This window comes from Petaurus breviceps, unplaced genomic scaffold, assembly GCF_028583685.1.
Source record: "Petaurus breviceps papuanus isolate PSGF00001 unplaced genomic scaffold, PetGlider_PUasm1.0 218, whole genome shotgun sequence".
Taxonomy (NCBI): Eukaryota; Metazoa; Chordata; class Mammalia; order Diprotodontia; family Petauridae; genus Petaurus; species Petaurus breviceps.
In genome coordinates, this window is record NW_027185872.1 from 9031769 (window position 1) to 9051659 (window position 19891).

The window sequence follows — 19891 nt, forward strand, 5'->3', positions numbered from 1 at the left end:
CACACACACACACACACACACACACACACACACACACACACACACACACCTCAGTCGTTTGGGGGCCTCTCCCTCTCCCATCCTTCCCCGTGGCGATGCAGGAGGTCTTGCACAGACTAGGCGGGAGAGAGCATCAATCTGGAGAGACCTGGGTGTGATGCCTCCCTCCTTCCTCCTCCTTCCTCTTGCTCTGGGAACAACCACGGCATGGTTTGCTTCTGGAAAGGGTGAGACGATTGACTTGGCTCTGAGGCCCCACTGCTCACCAGCCCAGCGATGGTGACCAAACCTCTTTCCCTGCCCGCTATTCCCTTTCACAGGCCATCTTCCGGAGAGCTTCACTGTGGCCCTAATACCGCTCCTCACTGCGCAGCCTGGTTCCTGTCCACAGGAGGTACTTAATGCATGGGTGTCCATTCATTTGGGGAAGGGAAGGCAGAAGCATCCCTGTGTCTGTGTAGAAAACACTACGACTGAGCACACGCGCAGGAGGGTTGTGGCTGGCAGGGCAGGGCCGCCCCCTGCATTTGAGGCAGAGGGGAAGGGCAACGAAACAAAGGTGGGGGTAAAGAGAGTGATGGGCTGCTAGCGGGGCACGCGAAGGGCTGCAAAATGCTTCTCGTGGGGTGCTCCAGCGTCCCTGCGAGGGAGGAAGCGATTGCACATCCCCATTTTATGAAAGAGGAAACTGAGGGAGATTTGCCCAGGGTCACATGACAGGCAAGTTCTTAAAACACGATTCAAACCCAGATCTCCTTGGCTCCAAATACAAATCTTAAGCTCCGCTACCAGGCTCCTTTCAGCACCTAGCGACCTAATCTGCCGATAGCCATGGGCTCCTGAGACCACAGATATGGAGTTAGACACGACCCCTAGTCCAAAGGCCCAGGCTTAGAGAGACTTTCCCAAGCCCTCCTCCCCCAGCGCCGGACTCAAACTCAGGCCCTTTGTCTCCACATCCAGGCCTCTGTCTGCTGGACTCCAGCATCTTCAGAAGCGGATTGGAAACACAAGTGTTTATTAACAGAATCCAATTGCAATGCCTTAGGGAGCTGCATCCTTTCAGGAGCCGCAGTGCCAAGCAGCCTTGGTAATTAGGAGCTGTTCTCCCAGGTCTTGCTTTCCTAAGGGCAGCTTTTCCCTACTGACTTTCTTGTAGCACAGCCCCCCTGTGACTTGCTGCAGGAATAAGAGTTTAGGATTAACCCTGAGCCTGGCTCTGAACTCCCCTGCCTTCCTAAATGACCTCCTCCACTGCAGCATTCACCTCTGGGTGACTTGCCAGCCATGTGGGAGGGGGCCAGCTTAGTCCACCAGACCTACAGCCACAACAGCCACCACCCCACGGACCTGCACAAAAACAGCTTTATGGATCTCTGGCCCCTAGCTTCATCCTAGCCTAGCATTTAAGGTGGACTTAAAGTGTTGTCCTGAATTGAATAATGCATGTGAAGCCCATGATGGCTGCGATGAGAGGGGACGCTGAAAGACGAGGCTGGGAGAGGATGGCAGGGAGACAGCCTGCCTGAGTTATCATGGAGCCCCCTCAGATTGCCCAAAGACCTGCATGAGAGGCACTGTGCTGAATGTTGGTGGACAGACAGACAGACAAGCAGGGATGGAGAGGGGCAGTGAGAGGCACAGGAGGAAACAGAAAGAAAACAAGGATTGGAGGGAGGGACAGGTCAGAACCCGATCTCAGCATCCAAATCCTCCCTGTCACTCAAAATAAACCTGCTCCTCCACACTGTAAGACCCCAGACACACTTCTCATTCAAGTAGTCATCTCCTTCAATGTGCCAGCCTCCCATGGGTCAGGACCAGGACGTCAGGAGAGGGCTCCCTGAATAGCAAGTACGGAATAAAAGTGCATTGAACCTGACGACCAAATACCTGCCACGATCATTGCAGGTGCCCACTGTTCCTTACTCCCATCGAAATGACTCCGAGAGCATTGGATGGCCCTCCTCTGGTGAATTCACAGGAGGGCGTGGGCAGCCATGGACACGGAGGAGCATCACTGGCAATTGAGTTTTGCATCTGGATATATAAATAATGGAGTGCTGTGACCGATCTTCAAAAATGCTTTGGGGTGCAGACTGATTTCTAAATCTGTGTACACATACAAGCGTTCTGTGTGTATATATGCTTGTGCACACACAGGGTGTTTCCAAGTCTTGGTGCAGCTTTAAGCTTTAATGGCTATTCCCATCGCCATTGAACTACCCGTTCCATGAATTGCCAAGTGGTCTTGGATAACTCATGTGCCCTCCCAGGTCAGAATCCTCAATCTGTGGACCCAAGAAACTAGGAGCTCTTTTGAGGCAGGGATGGCCTCACCTTTGTCTCTGGCTCCCCAGTCTGAGGCTGGCTCTGGGCCTGGCCTCTCTCCACTGTCCCAGCCCTGAGTCCCTAGTGGAATTGCATGAAAGCCACGCCAGCAGGAAAACAGAAGTTTCAAGGCAGTAGGAAGACACAGAAAAGGGCCCTCTGTCATGTGAAGTCATGCTGAGTGGGTGAAGGGGCCACGGGTCACCTCTGGCCTCCTCCCACCTTCCTGAGCAGGTCAGACACAGCTCATCCAAGGCTCTCCTCCTATCTCTTTTCCAGACCAGATGGGATGGCTGCATTGCCTTCAATTCAATTCAACAGACATGCTATTCAGCACATGCTAAGGCTCCTGCACTCTGGGCAAATGAAGACCAAATCAAGCTGTCCCTGCCCTCAGAGAGCTGACGTTCTCTCCCACCAGAGTGAGAAGCCGCCTAGGGCAAATGCGGCAGAGGGGAAATCCTGGCTGCATTTCTTCTACTCCTTAAGCATGTGGTAAAGGATGGGTCCGTCCATCCGTCCGTCCATCCATTCACTGCACCGACATTCGGCGAGCACCTGCCCTGTGCTGCACCCAGCACCAGGCACCAGGAATATGATTCAGCAGCGTCCCCTCAGTCTTGCCCTCTAGTAGTTTACTGCAAGGAGACAGCCACAATGAACAGCAATAGAAATGATCGGAAATGTCTCCGAGTCAAGAGTGGGAACTCTCAAGCCCGCAGCCGCCGCCTCTCCAAAGACCACCCCTTTGGGAATCTTCCCGCCAGAACCAAGACCAGCGACTTCCACTCTGAGAAGGAGGCCTGGGGGGACACGGCTGGGCCCCCGTGCAAGACAAGGAATCCCCCCTTCAGCGCAATGCAGCGCCTCCAACAAGCAATGATTAGGCACCTCCTCTGTTCCAGGCACTATGCTGACACCTTCCTAGGACCGCGAGTGGAATACTATGGATGGGGGAAAGTACAAGGTGAGCAGAGCACTGAACGTGGCATTCCATGCTCTCGGCACGCCTATAATGCAGAACCAGTGACACACTCGGCATACTCAGGGAGGGGGCTCCCCAGAACTCTCCTCTCAGGCAAGCAGCAGCCGCTCCTGATCACAAACAGATTTACCCAAAAGGACTTCACTGACAATATCATGCACACACAGATGCCTGGGGCAGACAGCTTTCAGAAACCCAAGCCTACCCCGAGAGACCAGATGGCCAGCAGCTCAGATCAGGACCTCAAGCCTGGCTCTGCTTCCACTGAAGCAAAAACAATTCTGACCACTGGGGGGAATCATTAAAAAATAGTCCTCGTATGTCACAGCATTGGACAGAAAGGCACAAGAAGAAGGGCACCATACTCAGGGAGGAAAATCTCAGCAGGTTCCTCAGTGGGGTCATGGAAAGAAGCCCTGAGATCTGGGTTCAGATCCTGATGAACCCACTCCAGGACTGTGCAATGTTGGGCAGACAACTACACCTCTCCGGGCTTCTACTTTCTCCTTAACTTGGGATCTGTAAACTTGGTCATTTTTTTTTATATTTTAAAAAAGGATTTCAACACTCTCAAATTCCTTTGTGATCCAATGTGTTTTATTTAATGCATTTAAATTCTGATTTTGAGGAAGGGTTCCAAAGACCCACTGGACAACTAGCTGTCCAAGGAGTCCAAGGCACAGGAAAGGTGAAGGGCCCCAGGATCAGTGGTGCCTGTGGAATCTCTCAGCTCTGAGGCCTAGTCCTTGACTCTGATCTCACTTGGGCACATTGGAAAGATGGGCTTTTATGGCCATCTTGGCTGGTCCCTTGTTCACAGGGCTGCTGTCAAGCTAATAGGAAAATGGGAACATTCTGCTTATGACAGTCGCTGTCATGGCCCATAGAAGCACTCTCATTAAACCCACTCCCATAAACCAGGTTCTTGTAGTATCATACTCAGTCACTCATCACAATCTATCCAATGCCTTCTGGGTGTTCATAGCATATTCCTCAATTCAACTCTCTGACAATTCTGTCAACTCAGTAACTCAGGGATCATTTCCAAGATGAGTAAACCAAGGCCCAGGTACTTGAAGAGACTTTGAGCAATTATTTAGGTTGCCCTGGGCTGAGGGATTAAGGTTGGAAGAGTTAGGGGCCAGAGACAACTCATGGCCTAGAGCCATGACAGGCCCACTGGGGAATCTCACAACTCAAGAAAGATGTTTCTTGCTTGCCTAAAAGCAAGACATTCTTGGAGGAGCTGAGCAGATCGTGTGGACAGGGTGTGGACCCAGGGCCTGGTTCTACCCTTGGTCTGCCATGAGGCCAGAGACAGTTCTCTTAACTGACAACTTAACAGGTTCTCAGTTCTGCACTGAGCATGAACCAATTTCAAGATTTTCCATTATATTATCTTGATGTTCACCACCACCACTTAAATAGGGCTGCTGCCTTAGTGTCTGCAACAGTAGGTGCTGGCCAACAGTAACTGATCTTGGTGAAGGCCGCCTCCCACAAAGAACAGTTTAAAATCATGACCACGCCAAAAGAAACCAAGGGACAGAAAAGACTGCATGTAAACTTGTTCTGTCTTCAGAACCTGCCCAGTCTTTTGCCCTGGTCCCCTGTCCACTGATCTTCATCTACCTGTTTGATTCCCATGATGTGCCCCCACTTCTGAGGCCAACACTGTTTTCTGCCTTTGCCCCTGTCTCAGTGCCTTGTTTCCCAGACAACAAGGCTCAGGCTCTCCATGACCAATAATCAGTCAGACTCCAAGCATAGCTATTCAACTATCACAATCAAACCCTGCAAGGCTCTCAGGTATAGTCTGTCATAAATCCAGCCCTTATTCCAAACTCCACATGAGGGCAGGAGAAAAAGGAGATTTAATTTCGGTACCTCAGTTTCCCAAATGATAAAATGAAGAGGGTGACTTACATGTCCCCTGGCAGACTCCTCCAGCTCAGACATTCTAAAATCCCAGCACAGAATCAGACAATGAACTCCCACATCATACAGGATTAATGGAAATCATGATGCTCCAGGAACTCCCTATTTGTTTTCCACTTGTTTCTTCCATTGAAATGTGTGATTTCTCCTTATGTCCTTTTGCAAAGGTTTGACTTCAGTTCCATGGAGACATCATCAGGGGCAGAGAAATTAGGTGAGACTTGGGAATTGGGCTTTGAAATGGCCATATGATGACCGTCCATTCTGCTGCCGATGACTGATTGACCAACTGGTTTCTCAGAAGAGCATCACTTAGGGCACTTAGACTGACCATTGTAGCACATGGGTCGCAAGGGATGGCAGGCTGTGAATGGAATGGCCAGACACCAACCATCTACTGCCCAACCTGGCGATAGGATGGTGGGCACAGTACCGGGATGAACAGAAAGGTGACCTCAGTTATGAAGCCAGGTGCAGCATATCACCTCTGTGGGACCCAGTCTTCTCTGAGCAAGACCCTACCTATTCATTATAATGGGGTGGCTAGGTGGCACAGTGAATAGAGCACTGGCCCTGGAGTCAGGAAGACCTGAATTCAAATCCAGCCTCAGACACTTAACACAAAAACTAGCCATGTGACCTTGGCTAAGTCACTTAACACCAATGCCTTACCTTCCCCTCTCCAAAAAAAAAAAGAATTCATTATAGCAAGAGTGGTTCCTGACAATCCTTTAACCTGGAACCAGGCTGCATATTCTCACCTTATTTATTTTACCTATATTCAGAATACCCCATGCAAAATGAGAGACTGGATGAATCAAAAGCTGGAATTGAGATGGCTGGCAACAATATCAATTATCTCAGATCGGCAGACAGCACCACTCTGATGGCAGAAAGTGAAGAAGAATTAAGAAGCTTCTCGATGGGGGCAGAAGAGGAGAATGTAAAAGTTAGCTTGAGGTTTTTGAAACTAAGATCTTGGCAACTGGTCCCATCGCTTCCTGGCAAACAGAGAGAATAGATGGAAGCAGAGACCTATTTAACATTCTTGAGTCACCGAAATTAAATGACACTTGCCCCTAGAAAGGAAGCTGTGACAAACCTGGACAGCAGACTAAAAGGCAAAGACATCTCATTGCTGGCAAAGGTTCAGGTAGTCAAAGGTAAAGCAGTGCACAACTGTGAGAGTTGGACTATAAGAAAAACTACATGCCAAAGAATCAACACTTTCAAATTGTGATTCTGGAGAAGACTTCTCGGAGTTCCTTGGACAGGAAGGAGATAAAACCAGTCAATACTTAAAGAAAGTAGTTCAACCTATTCATTGTAAGGTCAAATGCCGAAGCTGCAGCTTCAATACTTTGGCCACATGAAAAGATGAGACCCATTGGAAAAGAGCCTGCTGTTGAGAATGATTGAAGGCAAAAGGAAAAGGGGACAGAAGAGGGTGAACTGGATAGAAAGTGTCATGGAAACAATGAACATGAACTCAGGCAAGAGTTCTATTCCAGAGATAGAGGAGGATAGAGGGGTCCAAGGGGTCATGAAGAGTGAGTCATGAGTGGGCGACTTTTACAGCCTTGGGTAAGGGATGGATTCAACTAAACAAGGGGTAGAGTAAATTACAAATGAGAAAATAACCATGACTAGCATTAAGTTACATGAATGTGAAAAGATTTTACATAAACAAAAATAATGCATTTAGGATAAGGAGGAAAGTAGTCAACTAGAGAAAATCTTTGTGCTAAGCATCTCTGATGAGGGTTTGACATCCAAAATAAATAGACAACTAACAGAAATAGCTAAGACCAAAAGCCAGTCCTCAATAGAGTAAGAGGGAGTCCCTTTTTCAAAAAGCTGGTACTAGTGTGAAATACCACAACCCCACAAATGGGTCACTGTTCTTGAAATGTGATCCTACCGAGGAAACTGCACCAAGACTGTTCTCCCTCACCTCTGCCCTCTGCCCTCTGACTCCCACGCAAACTAACAGGCAATTTTCTGTACGGTAGGACCCCAGATTCAGAGCTAAGGCCTGGGGGTGGGAGGAAGGGGCTGGAGATCATCAAAGATCCTGAAAGAAAATGACGGGCTCTGAATAAGTATTAGCATTTCTCGAGTGCTTTGAGATGTTCGAAGCATGGTGCATATACCTCACTTGGTCCCCACAAGAGCCACGTGAGACGGATGCTATAGTTATCCCCATTTTACACATGTGGAAACAGACACAGAGACTTGCCCAAGGTCACACAGCTAGGGAGTCCGTGAGACAAGACGCCCGTCTCGTGGCTCCATCCAGGCTCTCGCTGCTGCGCTGCCCGGCTGCCTCTGGCTGCCTTCTCATGTGGCCATGGGATCACCACATTCACTTCCAGCAGAGAGCGTGCAATAAGTCTTGTAAGCCTTATGGAGGGAGCTACATACCGGGCACCAGAACAAGGACAGGGTGACCAGGGCTTTGTTGGAGACATCAGCTCTTGGAAGAGGATGCTTCTGGAGAGGTGCTCCCTGCAGGGAAGGTGGCACAGCACCCCTCCCATGGCGGTCTGAAAACCACCATCCCAGCTCTTACACGCCCCAGGCCTCAGCTTGTTCCACCTGAGGCTCTCTCACCAGACTAACTCTCCTTTCTAAAGCTACTTCCCAGCACCTCCGATCCCTGCTGGGTCACAGGCAAGGCTGTCTCCCTGCTGGGAATGGTCTCTCACCACTGACTCACTGCCACCTCACACTAACCTAGGCACCTTCACTGATGGCACCTCTCAGTGAGGGTGTGCAGTCTGAATGCCAGCAACCATCATTGTGTAGCAATGGATACACAGTGTGCTTTAGTGCTAACCTCAGTGAGCTGAAAACTCTCATCAGTTTCCCTCTAAACCCCAAAAAAGAAAGGTATTTATTCCTGGTCAAGGTAAGAAAATATTTTGTTATTTGTGTAGCACCCCAGATCTATGGATGTAATAGTAAATCAGTACAAAATGTCCTTTCTTTACCTGTTATTGACAAGTTGAATGGGAATGTCTCCAAGAAGAGAAGACTTGAGGAAGACTCCCTAGGCAGGAATAGCACCAGACGAGCCTCTGCAGAGTGCCTACCTAGGGACTGGCACATCTGCCAGTCCTATCAGTCACATCCAACTCTTTGTGCCCTGATTTGGGGCTTTCTTGGCAAAGATACTAGAGTGTTTTGCCATTTCCTTCTCCTGCTCATTTACAGTTGAGGAAACTGAGAAAGATGGGGTTGAATCACCCGGGATCACATTGCTAGTGTCGGAGGACATAGCTGAACTCAGGTTGACCTGATTCCAGGCCCAGCATTCCACTCATTTGACCAGGACTGGCACAGAGCAGGGTCTTAACAAAATCTTGTTGAGTAGCTGGTTCCATTTTATTATCATCAAGACTTCTCTGTTGCTAAAGTAGGAGATTTGAACCCATGGCTCCCTTCATCAATGATGAAATGCCCACAGCTGCAGAACTGGAATGTCCACTGCCCCTACTGATTTCCTCAGTGACCAGGACAGAAGATTGAATCGACACTGGAACCATCCCATCTGCTGGCACCAGAGGGTGCCATGGCCCTCAGGCAGGGAGACTAAAGGGAGAGCTGATCAAGGGAGAAGGTCTGTTCTTTGAAAGGACACTTTGCCTGAATTCACTTATTTCTCATGTGGCCTGGACCAAAGCCTTTGACCCTTTCTAGGGCTCAGTATCCCCTTCTATAAAATGAGGGGGCAGATGACATGACCTGGTCCCCTTCAGGTCTCTATCAATGATCCCGTGACCCTAAGAGTCATCTACACAGGCATCAACACCAACACAATGTCCCCTGATGAGATAGTGGCCAACCTACTTTGGTGTATGTGTGAGGGACAGGGGAGGGGGACACACATTTTTCACTGTCAGCAATGACCAGGACAAGTGCAAGAGACAGGATCTGAGAAGTTGTAAGTTGTGAAAGCTTAAGGTCATGTCACCAAAATCAGCTCTGAAAGAAGCCAAGTTCAAGAGATGGACTGACATTCATCAAATTCAAGATCAGACCCGATAACCACACATTTCCCCCAGAGATCCTCTGGAAAAACATACGCTGGAGACCAATGTCTTTCCAGAGGTCAGTGGCACAAGCTGTGACCCCACAGGAGTCAGGCCATGTGCTGTGTACAGTAATTGCACTTTCCAGATGGTGGGGACAAGCTTTGGTCTGCATTGATTTTGATCATAAACCAAAAGGCAAGAAGAAACAAGCAAGGCTTTGTATGATGGGGGCAGTCAGCTGGAGCTGCAACAGAAAATGGAAATTGGGTCAGGGAATGTGATCGATTCACATTTCCTGGGGAGAGAATGTAGACCCTTGATGGCTCCCCTCAAGAGCTGGCAAAAAACTCAAAAGGGCACAGTGGGAGTCCTGGTCAGGGTGGAAGAGGGAGCGCAGCACCTGCTGGGCTTCAAGACTAACCTGGAGCTCGAGCCTTTCTAAGGCTCCCTCCACTCTGGACACCCTCCGAGTGCCTCAGGAGCCAAGGGGAGGGAATGTCTGTGCCTTTGGTGTTACGTTTCATGTGTTCTAGAATTCGAGAATTCGAAATGTGAGCTCAGTGAGGATCATCCTACAATCTGGGATCTTCACCATACTGCCAACATTTGTAACTTTCAGAAGCAGATTTTCCAGGCATTATTCTTTTGATTTCCTTTACTTCTTCATGCCCTTCACAGCCCGCAGAGCTGACGGGATGTTAATGCGGCAGAACCACTCCGTACCCTTTTTCAAGGCCAATTTTGCAATATGGGCAAAATGATTGGAAATGTCGTCCTGAAAAAGCTTAAGCCATCTGTCAGGGACTCCACAAAAAAGATCCACGCTGCTTCTCAGCCAAGGATGTGGATAAATTATGCCTGGCTGGAAATGTCCAGGCGTGGGGGTTACTATTTGAGTTTATTAGGACAAATTACACGTTTTTTTATTGTTTATTGCCCTAGGAAGATCATCTTTTCCAATGCTAATAAGCCATGAGCCATACTGAAAAGAAAGAAGGCAAATGATAAGCAGAAACAAGAGGGACTGGGCTAGAGGGGCGGGAGCTGTCCCAGAACCAGCCAAATGTCTGAGCCCCCCAGAGTGAGGCTGGTGGCCTATTTACATTCACAGGCACACCCCTGTGAGCAGCTCCTCTGAGCTTTATAAAAATAACCCCGTTAATATTTTATGGCAAACTCCAAAAGTGCTTGGAGAATATTTATTCATGAAATGTATTCGGTAAAATCTTCAAGAGTGGGAGGGTGGAGCTGCTGTGATTAAATTATAGAGCCGGGGATGTGCTTCTTTGGAATAAAGGAAATGATTCACCCCTTTCTTCCCTGAAACATAAAAATATTACCATTCAACAGAGCTACCAGTGAGGCCCACACACTGGGGAACTGAGGGGTCTTGTGCTGGCAAATGGTGGAGGGAAAGCAGCGAGTTCTCCTCCCAGAGGTCAGACGGGGCACTAAGGTGTTTCCTCATTCTTACCTAATGACAAAAGTACATGAACCACAGGTGCCGGCTTTCAGTCTGGGGCAAGGTGGGTTCCCTGCCCTGAAAGGTCCAGAAAGAGCTTGTGCGGACTATGCAGACAACAAATGGAAGGGATTTGGTTTGTCTTGTCTTGTTCTTAAAATCTCCGCATCTGTGTCCACATCCAAGTCTCTGAGCTTGGCCTCCTGCCACCACTTTGGACTGAGGCCATTAGGAGAGCACCCTGGGAATCAGCACAAACGAGAATGCCGCAAGCGGGCACTTTCTGTTTCTCCTGATTCTGCCATTTGTCTTCATCTGAGGCGCTGTCACAGTGGTTCACTTGATTTTCCACTGAACCACACTTGCTTAGGATGCTTGGAGGGGGAATGATGGGAAATGGGGACTCGGGCATTCAAGAGGCCACAATTCAGAAAAATTCCCATCCCAGCTGCTCCTCGAGAGGAACACAAATTGACAGAAGACCTCTCTACCATGTCTCTACTTTGGAAAGCAAATTCTCAAAAGTTAAAAATGCTGCTGAATCCTGCAGGACCTAGAGGGAGCGAGAAGCTGGTCCACATCAGCCCACCTGCTGCAGCCCAGCCCAGCTGCCTGGAGTCTAGAATCCAAACCACAGGGTTTCAGAAGCAGCAGCCTAGTGCACACTGCCCTCCCCACCCACCCACCGAGCAAGTGGTCCCTGAGCCTTGGCTGGAAGCTCTCCCTGGCAGAGAGCCCCTCTGTGCCAAAGGAAAGGATCAAGAAGCCATCCCTTAAAGAAAGGCTCCATCTGCCCCTTCACCCTGCTCTATGGGACCGAAATGAGCATTAACACCAGCACGTACGGGTCAAAGAGACTATCCATGCAAAATGTTTCACTCATCTTAAGGAACTATAGAAATGCTTCGTGTTAGGTGTAGAGCTTTTTTTCCCCAGATGGCAGGAATATAATTTAAATTGCAAGCAATTTCCAGTTACTTGAAAATAGGTAGGGTTCCCCCCTCCCCTCTGTGTGCCTTCTCTTCTCCAAACTCACCCTCTGCATTTCCCTTAACTGGTCCTGAAGCCTATCGCTAGCCATGGGGACCTGTTTTCAGCCTCCTTCCTAAATCAACACTCTGGGTGTTGCAGGACCAGAGCAGAAGATGGCAGGATTTCACCTCCCTCTGTCCTGTGGTCCCTCAGCCTCTTCTCATGCTGTAGTCGAAGATCACACTGACTTTCTTAGCTATCATTGTACACGGGAGTAAGTCCACTAACCTCCCACCTCAGGTCATGCTCAGATAACTCACAGTCTCTTTATGCCTGCTGATAAATTGCTAAACCCAAGGGCACATTTGTCCCAATGAGATTCCATCTTCTTCAGGGCAGTCCAATGTTCAAACCCAGTGAGAGCTCCAGGGTGTTAACCATCCATCCCACTCACATTTATGGCAACCAACAGCGTGATAAGAATGACGTCTACACCTTTACCCAACTCTTGATCAGAGTGTTAACTCTGAATCAAGGCCAGGTCCCTGGGACACTCCATGGAGACCTCCTTTCAAGGTGAGGAGACCATTGACAATTGTTCTCTGTCTTCAGCCATTCAACCCCAGTTAGTTCTCGATGCTTTGAGACTGGGAGCCCATTTACCCTGGAGGACAGTTTGCTGGGGAAGTCCCTAAGGTCTGGGCTTTCTCTTGGCTGCATCCCCTGGCTCTGCTGTTGACTGACCTAGGAAGGAATTGACTTCTGTATCATCCTGTGGCCAGACACCCCTAAAATGGTGCTGCTGTCATGTCAAAAAAGCCCTTAGACTGCTCTGCAGATTTCAAGAAACTCGGAGCGGCCTCGGGATCATGAGTTCAAAGCTCGGGAATGGGAAGGGACCTCAGGAGCCAAGCCCCTTGCCTAACAGAAGAGGAAACTGAGGCCCAGAGAGGCCTCTGCTCATGCAGCTAGCCTCTCAAGCCCTCACCATGACTCAGGAGATCATGGTAACACAGTGAGGGCTCCTCCCTGCCTCAAGCCGGTGTCCACTTTAATTCTGCCTCCAAGGCCAAAGGGATGTTCTCTTTGTGCAGAGATCTGATCATGTCCCTCCCCTGCTCAGTACATGCTAGCAGCTCTCTTGCCTCTAGAACTAAAGACAAACTGCTCGGCTTTGCTTTGAAAGTCCTTCACAACCTGGCTCCCACCTCATTGGCCCTGGAGCCGAGCTGCGTGCCCACTCCCACCTGCCCAAGGTCTGACCAGAATGTTGCTCTCAGATGGGAAGAAAGTGGGGATGAAGCACTTGCTGATGGGGGGGGGGCGGGGCAGGGCAGGACCCTGGGCAGAGATGTCTGCCCCGCTCTAGCAAGCTCTTTGACCTCTCTGGACCCCCCTGGGCACAAGGAGGATTCGGCCCAGGAGGCCTTGAAGGCTTCTTAGTGCATCTGCTCCCGCGGCTGCTTCCTTGGCCTCTGGCCTCCCAGAGTGAGGAGGGGGCCCTCGGAGGTTTCCAGGCCCAATGCCCCCTCAGTCCTATCATTGCTAGGCCCGATGCCCAGGACTGTCCTGTCCTTTCCCCCCTGGCCTGAGGCCCACTTCTATGTGAGGAGCTCAGGATTTCAGAGGAGGGTCTCCATCTCTAAACCAGCAGTAAAGGCTAGCACTGGTACAGCACTTCGGGGTCTCCACGGCTGCTCAGTTGTTTCATTCGTGGCCAGCTCTTTGTGACCTCCTTTGGGGTTTCTTGGCAAAGTCCTTTAGACATAGAATCCCGTCCGACCTCACAGCAACCCGGGAGGCAGGAGTGATTATTATCCCCATGGAGGAAACTGAGGCAAGCAGAGGTAAATGACGTCCCCAGGGTCACATAGAAAATAAGTATCTGAGGAGGATTTGTACTCGGGCTCCCCTGAGTCCAGGTTCACTGCCTGGGCTATGGAAAGGAATACTGAGGAGAAAAGATCCACCAGCAGGAGGCAGGCTCTCAGAGGAAGAATCAGGCCCCTCTCCTTGTTTGGGGCACAGAGACGGAGCCCACCCCCACAAGCTGCACAGCCCCGGCACTCCCCTTCCCTGCACCTGCAGAATCCCAGGAAGCTGGAGTGAGGCTCGATCTCACCCAAGCTCATGGAATCCAACTGGGCCCCAAAGCCAGGGAGAGGAGGATCAGGCCCAGGCCCCTGCCCCTGCCCACTCATCCCTTCCTCTCTGTCCCACTCCCACAGCTCAGCCTGGCTCAGGGCCTTCCCACTGAACCTCCTCGCTGGCCCTGACACTCCCTGCTGTGGATGCCGCCACCACACATCGCTTCCAAAAGTTGTCCCCTTATGCTCCAGGCTTTTAATCACTCACCAAATAAGGGGCAGACTCCTTGATGGGGCCTTCGTGGCATCTACATCCTGCAACAATGAGGGGACTCAAAGACGCGCCCCAAAGGTGACTGGAGCTGGAGATCCCAGACACCATCTGGTCCACTTTACAGATGGGACACTGAGGCAAGGGCAGATGAAGTGACTAGCCCCAGGTCACACAAGCAGCAGGACTCAAACCCAGGCCCTGACACCAAGCCACACAATGGGCACGCACGAAGAGACGGTGCTTCCAAAGGGCACCCTAAAACAGCAGGAACTGGGATTTATCCGAAGCTTGTTATTAGGGCCGGATAAAGCCCCGTGTTATTCCAAGCATCTCATTTACATTGCTGACTCGAAATGCTCACTTCCTTCCTGGTGGATGTGTCCAAGTTCACAAGATAGGAATGTAATGCAAATAAGCACGTTTGCAGCCTCCTGTCCCATAGTGTGGGCTCGTTCTCCTCCCCCCTTGGGAGTTAGAAGCCGCCTGGCCCCAGGTGAGGCTCCTGACAGGGAACGCGCTTCCCAAGGTCTCTCCCTCCACAGCTGATGGCCATCCAAGAGAAGAGCAAGGGCTGGCAAGCCCCTCGGCCCCACCTGCCCTGCACAGTCCCCTTCAGACTGGCTTCATCACTGTCGGCCTGCCTGGACAGCTGGTTATTCTACGTGATTAAAAAGAAATAAACGCGACCGATTCCTAAAGGCCCCGGATTGGGAGCCAAAGATCCGAGTTCAAGGCCCAGCTCTGTCCCCGAGCCTGATTCCTCCCACCAGCGATCCCAGACCTGCCTTCCTCACAGGGCTGCTCTGGGAATCGATGGGGACCAGAGCACGAGCAGCACTTACTGCTGTGAGTTACTGTCATTATGGACGTGAGTTATTGCTGCAAGCCGAGCTGCTCTGGTTTTCTCCAGTGGGAGGGATTATTCCTTTCCTCATTTCTTGATGAAGCTTCTGCTGAGTCTTCTCTAGTTGGGCATCTGGCCTCAGGGCCTAGATGTCTACTACAGAAGAGACTCTTGATGTTCTCCTATGGAGCCCCTCAGGAACTGAAATGTCCAGAAGATAAAAGATTCTGAGAATGAAATGAAAAAGGGAAAATCCCTGTAGGGGCACCCATCTAGCCACCCATTGCCACTCCCAGGAAAACAGGCTCTGATCTCCCAGTGGGGTTGGAACCAGCTTGCTCTATGAAGAGAGCCCTGGGGGCTGCACTGTCCTCTGATGATGCCCAGATGGCAAAGCTGCCATCCTAGGAGGAGAGATGATAGAGGGCCAGACTGGTTTCTGGCAGCAGCCACTCCGGGTAGGGGCTCAGTCCACTGGGAGTCACTGAACACCACTGGGACCCTGACAGGCAGACAGACTCACTCAACAGCTCAGAAGCAAGACACAGGAGGAAAATCAAATTCTGAAAAGACTCCAGATTTCAGGAAAGAAATCACTTTCCCTGCAAACACAGGGTCTCCTCTATGGGCTTGAATGGTCTGCTTTAAGAGTGAAGGGCATCAGTGCCCAGTAAGATCTCAAGCATCAAACATGGTCAAAGACGAGATCTAATCATTGAAAAGGGCAGAGGGGCTTCCATTTTACAGATGAGGAAATGGGAGGCCTAAGCAGGGAATCGACTGAATCGAGTGTCCCCTGGAAGCTGGTGCGGCAAGGCCAGGGCAAGACTCCAAGGCTACTGACACAGCCGTCTTGGGCTAACAGGTCTTCAGGGCCAAAGCCTCCTATCTCCATATCAGAGAGGAAAAGAAGCTGTCAGATCTGCTTACTCTGCACTCATTGGACTGTGCCGAGGGCATGTGTTCCTTTCTGGGTACCACGCTTTAGGAAGGATGTTGAGAAGCTAGGCAGTATCCAGAGAAAGGGGGCCAGAATGGTGAAGGACCTCGAGTTCATGCCATATGAGGGCTTCAGGGAAGAACTGAAGATACTTAGCCTGGAGAAAACCAGACTTAGGGGGCCAACATGGTGGCCTTGAAGCATCTGAGGGGATGGGAAGGAGCTTGGAGCTATTTTCTGTCTGACCCTGGAGAGCAGAGCTGGGAGCAAAGAGGCAGATATGAGCTTGATAACAAAAACAAAGAAAGAAACAAACTTCTTAGCAATTCAAGCTCTCCCCAAGGGAGAGAGGCCTGCCTGGGGGCAGGCCCTCACCTAACCCAAGGCCCTCCTGGGCCTTCTGGTTCAGGTCCAGCTTAGACCAGAGGTTGAGGAGGCCTCTTTCTCCTTGGATACTGGGTGATCCATTTGTGAAGGATCTTAATCTATGCTTTCCTCTCCCTGCCCTAAAATCTCTTTTCAACCCCTCCCAGAAGGAATAATGACACAACGCTTTAGAAAGGGCTGTGCCTCGATAACCCCTGGGAAATGCCAAGAAAACAGGTTCCTCTTCTCAGAACATCTCACAGGAAGGGCTCTGAATTTCATGTGACAGAAGCATTTTGCAGAGGAGAGAGGCCCAGACTTGGGCTAGGAAGCTCACCCTGCCCTCCAACCCCACCCTGACTACATGTAACTGGGGAGAAGTGGGGAGAAACACCTCTGCAAAGCATGATATGAACGCCCATCACTTTCAGCACTGACATGAGGCTGAAATGAGATCATGGAGGAAGACGACTTGGCAGGCCTGGAAGGCCCACAGAGACACCTGCAGTCACTGGCAGTCATTGGCGGCCCCCCAGAAACACCATCGTCCTGCCTCTACCTCCCTCTGGGGGCTTTGTCCTAGGCCACACGAGGTATGGACCTGGATGTCACATGTAGCCTGACTTGCTAGGCCTCTCTTTGTTTTCTCTTCCTCCCCCAAATGAACCATGTTTCCCTCATGGAAGACTGGAAGGTGAGTAGCCAAGGCCTGATGTCCAGAAGGCTACCATAAGCTCCAAATTCTAATTCACGACAAGTCAGCTGCCAGCCAGCATCACCATGTCCATGACACCATCCCTTAGATATTCTCCCCTTCCCCGTCTCTCTTCCATCTGGTAACTGGGGAACATCGATCAATAAACATTTATTAAGCCCTACTATGCGCCAGTCATTGTGCTAAGCACTGGGGATACAAAAGGAAGCAAAGGACAGTCCCTGCCCTCAAGGAGCTTACCATCTAATGAGATACCCAACATGCAAACAGATGTATACACAAAGCTATGTACAGAATAAATAGGAAATAATTAGCAGAGAAGGGGCATTGGAAATAAGACGGGTTGAGGAAAGCTCCATCCCAAGGAGATGGGACAGGAAGAAGCCAGAAAGGGCAGTAGGTGGAGGGAGAACATTCCACCCAGAGCCAAGAGATAAAGGGTCTTGTACATAGAACAGAGGCCAGTGTCACTGGATCAAAGAGTATGTATTGGGAAACAAAAAAACTGGAAAAATAAGGAAGGGGGAAGGTTAGGAAGGATTCTGAATGCCAAGCAGAGCATTCTGTATTTGATCATGAAGGCAATAGGGAGCCATGGGAGATTATTAGTAGGGGATGACATGATCAGATCTGAACTTTAGGAAAATCACTTAGGTGGCTGAATGGAGGATGAAGTGGAAGTGGTGTGGGGACAGACCTGAGGCTGGAAGACCTTGCCCACACCCCACCCCCATCCCAGCAGCTATTGCAATGGTCCAGGCACGAGGTGACCAGGGTCTGCACAAAGGTGAGGGCAATATCAGAGGAGAGGAGGGGGCACATTGGAGAGAAGCTGCAGAGGTAAATTGATAAGCCATGACAACAGCGTGGATGTGGGGGGTGAGGGGAGAGAAAGAATAAGGAGTCAAGGATGATGCCTAGGGTCTCCCTGCAGTGAACATGGGGAGGGGTAGAGTTGGGAAATGCTAAGAAGAGGAAGGGTCTGTGGGAGAGCATGGTGGCAACCAAGGAGAAAGGAAGGGTTTGGGGTGGGGAGAGAATTTGGTTTTCTTTTGCCCAGGAGAGAATGCAGAGAAGATGGCACCCATCATCACCTTTCCAGAGACACTAATGTGAGCAGACCAGCAGAGATAGGGTGCTGAGAGTGCCCTCAGCTAAAGAGGGAGAAGAGAAGCATGCCCTTTCCCCCATCCATACCCTGGCCAACGACCTGGAGGCCAACACTTGACTTTGAGAGAGAGAGTCTCAGAGCTCTAAGTCATTCTGAGGCTCTAGACACAGATTTGGGACTAATCTTGGGGCCTTCAATCATTCCTATATGCTTCCCCTCTTTGTTTTAACAACATTTTCCTAGTTAATTCTGGAAAAATGTCTTTTCAGCTAATGTCAGTCTTAGTGCACTGAGGGGAAGGAGGGTCCCAGGCATGCAAACATCGACCCCAACTCAAGATTCTTGGGTTGAGAGCTATGAGCCAAGGGAGTGAGAAGTCACTCTCCAAAGTACCAAGGCCCTTCATAAAATGAGTTTGTCTCTAACCAAAGGGCTGCATCAGATGGGGGTTAGACTTGATTAAGGAAAGGCCCTTTGCAAAACACATACACACACACACACACACACACACACGCCCTTTACTTCCTGATTTATCTTGGTTTTTCCCTTTCTCCAGGATCAGAACCTTGGATGCTCTCTCTGACCTGCACTTAGAGAGACAAAAGTGAACCAAGCATACTGTGACTTTTAGGAAAAAAAAGAATCCTTCATCTAGTTAGCAGAAATGAAGGAGCCAGCCAGAAAGGGCCCAGCCTCTGCCATATCCAGCAACCAAACTTCGGACACACTTGGGTCTAGCTGGCCAGTGGAAGGGACATTCTCTTCCACTAAACTGCTGCATCTTGCCCTACCACCCCCATAGTTGGGGGCTATCCCATATAATTGGATTTCTGAGCCAGCTGCCCAGCAGGCCTGGGAGTCAATAACACGTAAGCTCTGGGAGAGCAAAGCCTGGTCTTCGTCTTTAGCTGGGTGCCCAAGCCGGTGCCATCTACACAGTAGTCACTTGATAAATGTTTGCTGAATTAAATTAAGTCAAAATTCAGCTTTGCTCCCTCTCCATTCCACACAGGGGACAGGAGCCTTGCAGCTGAGGGGGGCACCTCAGGCAGGGTCTCATCTAAGATTGAACCCTCCCAAGGAGACACACCCAGGGAAAGCAGAAGGACCCCTGACAGGGGCCAGCAAAGGTGCTCTCCAGGCTGGGGGCCTCAGCCTGTCTCCCAGTGTGTCCTCTGGGGCCACGATGCCTGGGAGTCTCCTTTCATTCATCACCAAGTGTGGCTTGATTCCCCCTCACTCACTCCTCTCTCTCACCCCTTTATTTTCCCCACACCTGCTGCATCTCAAACATCACCATTGCTCAGTCATTTTTTATTGAATTGAATTCTGTTTATTAGCTTTTAAAAAAAACCTTTGTTCTAAAACAATTGTCTGCTTTGATATTTGCATCAATGTTTGCTTGATTCTATCTACTTTGACACAGATTTATTTTGATATTCAAAAGTGTGGAAATTTTTATCAGAAATGGGAAGGGAAAAAGTTGCACCATCCCAAAGCTCAGGGAAAGCTTATTGTGGGAGGAGAATAGTCACTGCAATGCATGGGAGCCTTTCCTCACAACAAGCCAATGATCCAAGAATCACTGCCTCCATTTTATGAATGAGGGTGGGCTCAGGAGGGCTGAGGGTGGTCTCAGTCATCCTGGCAAGGAGGTGTCGGGGTGAGCCCACTTCAGAGAAGGAAACTGGGGCTCAGGAGAGTCAAGTGATTTGCCCCCAGTCACTGAGGGGGAAGGGCAGGGATGTGTGTATGTGTGTCTGTGCACCTGTATGTATGTATGTATGTGTGTGTGGTGTGTGTGTGTCTGTGCACCTGTATGTATGTAT

The 19891-nt window shown here is 50.1% G+C and overlaps 1 protein-coding gene across 2 annotated transcripts in view; it reads right to left on the reverse strand.

Moving 5' to 3' along the window:
- NXPH1 (neurexophilin 1) overlaps positions 1–19891 on the reverse strand; it is a 224597-nt gene that overhangs the window by 162091 nt on the left and 42615 nt on the right. Inside the window, exon 1 of one of the 2 annotated variants that reach the window (XM_069094454.1) lies at positions 14081–14350. The exons of the other annotated variant lie outside the window; for it this stretch is intronic. Coding sequence (XP_068950555.1) covers positions 14081–14194 — 114 coding nt within the window. The 5' untranslated portion in view covers positions 14195–14350. Of the gene's footprint in view, positions 1–14080; positions 14351–19891 lie in introns of those variants that run through there. 2 annotated transcript variants of the gene reach the window in all.